This window comes from Drosophila bipectinata, chromosome 2L (assembly GCF_030179905.1).
Source record: "Drosophila bipectinata strain 14024-0381.07 chromosome 2L, DbipHiC1v2, whole genome shotgun sequence".
NCBI lineage: Eukaryota > Metazoa > Arthropoda > Insecta > Diptera > Drosophilidae > Drosophila > Drosophila bipectinata.
The window spans coordinates 13,878,778-13,881,602 of NC_091736.1; the positions used below are offsets into that span (position 1 = coordinate 13,878,778).

At 41.7% G+C, this 2,825-nt stretch overlaps 1 protein-coding gene across 1 annotated transcript; it reads left to right on the plus strand.

The window, feature by feature from the left end:
• The first annotated feature begins 264 nt into the window (after positions 1–264).
• On the plus strand, positions 265–1,075 carry LOC108125353 (uncharacterized). The gene has a single exon (XM_017241485.3). It carries the CDS (start codon positions 371–373, stop codon positions 956–958), a length of 588 nt encoding a protein of 195 aa, XP_017096974.2. The 5' UTR covers positions 265–370; the 3' UTR covers positions 959–1,075.
• Positions 1,076–2,825: the final 1,750 nt, after the last annotated feature.

A 2,825-nucleotide genomic window follows, 5' to 3' on the forward strand; every position in this document is an offset into this window, starting at 1 on the left:
ATTTTTACATTGATTCTCTATCATTCTGCATCAAAACCTAGACACAAAATATTTTTTGGATTTTTTGTCAAATTTTCTGGAGGGTCCCCTTCGAAAATGATGAAAATGCATGGGAGGACATTTCGACTCCCAGCTGATCCCATATCTTTGGCAATACTGATCAGATTCTTGAGCGGAATACCTTAAACGATTTGTAAATTGATTCTCTTTTTAATCAAAATATTCTAAATAACTTGTTCTGCGTCAAAAAAAAAAACAGTTTACAATATTGCATAACTGAGAAAATTCAGTCAAACAAAATCATCTGAACACCATTCCAAAATTTCTTCACATATTCATATATATACCCTTCTCTCCCCTTCACCAAGTCATGTCGCGTTTGAACTCCAGGGATGAGGTGCCCCGGGATAGGGATCTGGCTCAGGAGCTGCGCCAGGAGATTAACCGTCATTCGCAAGAGATCAGCTTTAATTTTTGGCAAGAGTTCGAGCACATCCGTTCCACACAGCAAAGGCGAATGGTAGAGGAACGCCTGCAACGCGAAAGGATTAACACAATGATGCGGGATGGACAGGAGGCGGCGAACCAGGAGGCGGAGGCCTTGAGTCGATCGATCAGTGCCCAGGGCATGACCATGGAATCCACTATGCTACCTACCCCACAGCCCACCACCAATGTCACGAACTCTCTGGTCCAGGCAGTCAGAAATGTCTCACAACGGATGAGTCCTTCGGTTAAACGTCGCAACCAGGCCAAGCCAAGTTTCCAAGCATCAAAGACCTCCAAATCGAAGCCGAAACCAGAAATAGAGAGTGGGTCCTTGAGGATCTCCCCGGCTCCCTCAAATATTCCAAGGGCCCCGCCCACCTCCAGAGCCACAATGGTCTCGCCCAATATTTCGAACCGTACCACTCCGGATATATCCAAGATTCGGTTAGCCAACAAGCCCAAGAAATAAAGATTAAAGCTCATAGCCTCACAAAATTGATATACTTTAATGAGAAACATTTACAAGACATTATGGATCCATTTGAGTTTTTCTTTTAAAGGTTGACGTGTAAATAAAAAAATGTCCAGCCAATAAAAGGTATTTTGAAAATTGTTCAAATAAAATTAAAAAACTTATTCAAACCCCAAAAAAATTTTAAAAAGTCAAAACACAGAGATTGCGTGACGAATGCCACCCGGTGTGCACTTTGCGCTACAAATTCCAGGTAAATTACAAAAAAAAAAAGAAAAACATCGACAACAACAATGACGACTTGCAAATTAATTAACGGTACAAGGGTCTTCAGAAGAGAAGAAGGAGAAGGAGGTGGTGCCACAGCACGCACCTCAGACACCTGAGTAATCAGCATTATGTGGGCATGGCCATCGATGGATGTGATCTGCTGGTACCTCGCACTTCTCGATAAATCACGGATAAAAAACAATCACCGCAAATGTAACGTTATTCATCACAGGTGGTAAATATTTCAAACCAAACCTGACAACAAACGCGAGCCGAGCACAAAAAAGCAACACCACCTTGCTTTTGTTTCTGGTTTCAGTTTCTGTTCTCAAATTTCTGGGTCAGAATAATTAATAAAAGCGGCTCATTTTTTTGGCGAATGACTTGGCCAAAAAAAAAGGGTATTACACAAATTAATTTTGAGCTTACAGATCAATTTGAACTTGCTACAACAAATAAAATTCTTCCTTTTTTTAAATGTTTAAAAAAATATTTAAATTATTTCCTTGTGTAGATCTGGCGGGTTGTGTCGCAGTTTTGTTGTCACTTTGGCGCATGCGCACCAATAATCAATCAAAACGTCTTAAACAAATCACTCCAGCCGCATGTGCAACTACCAAAAAAATCAAAATCAACAGAGCAAAGACAAAAAATTACAGAGCCGACGACTGACTGACAAACTGACTGACTGGCAAGTTTGGTAACTCCAAAAAAAACAGAAACTGGAAAAAATAAAAAAAATACTGAAACTCTGAAAAGCCCGGAGAACTGTGATGGACAACAGTCACGATTTGCATGTGCGACAACTGTTGCCAGTACAGCAGCAACAATCGTCAACAACGAGGCACATTGAACTGTCATTGACACGGGGGAGAGTCGAGGAGAATGCCAAAGCGAGAGTCCCCAGCCGTAGACCAGAGATCGGCGATCGTAGACCGAAGACCGGAGACTGGAGCTGCAGACACCTGTAGCAACAGCCCACAAAAGTTGAAAGGCAAAAGGCGAACTCCCAGGCACAGTGGGTTATAGATTACTCTATATGATCTAGTATACTAATACTATTATGGGTGTATACGAAAATTAAAATTACAATGAAAAAATATTTCTTAAAACTTTGATCTCGAAAGTCAAAGATCTTCAGCTTCAAAAAGGGAAGTAACAATTACTGAACCATTTACTGGCACCCCCATGTCACTGTCCTATAGGTTCGATTACCAGTGGGTCTGCTGTTAGTGGGTGCGCCGGTTTCAGTAGCCACCACCAACAGCTGGACCTCCGATCCATCAACCCGCCCAGCCACCCATCCACCCCCCTGGCGAGCCACTGGAAATGGCGAACTCAGAGGCCAATTACCGCAAACAAATTCGAATGCGAATGCGCATTGAAATTGTGGCAAGGTTGGTAATTTAAGACTCACGCCGTCTGACAAAATAACAGCAACAAAAATAGTCAAGATAGAGAAACAGAAAGAGAGGGATTCCCGCGAGAAACCAAAGCGAGAACTATTTTCTGTCACAACACTTGGTAATGCACTTGGAACATAAAGTTAGACTTAAGAAAATTTTAAAAATTGATTAGACAACTTTAAGGATAA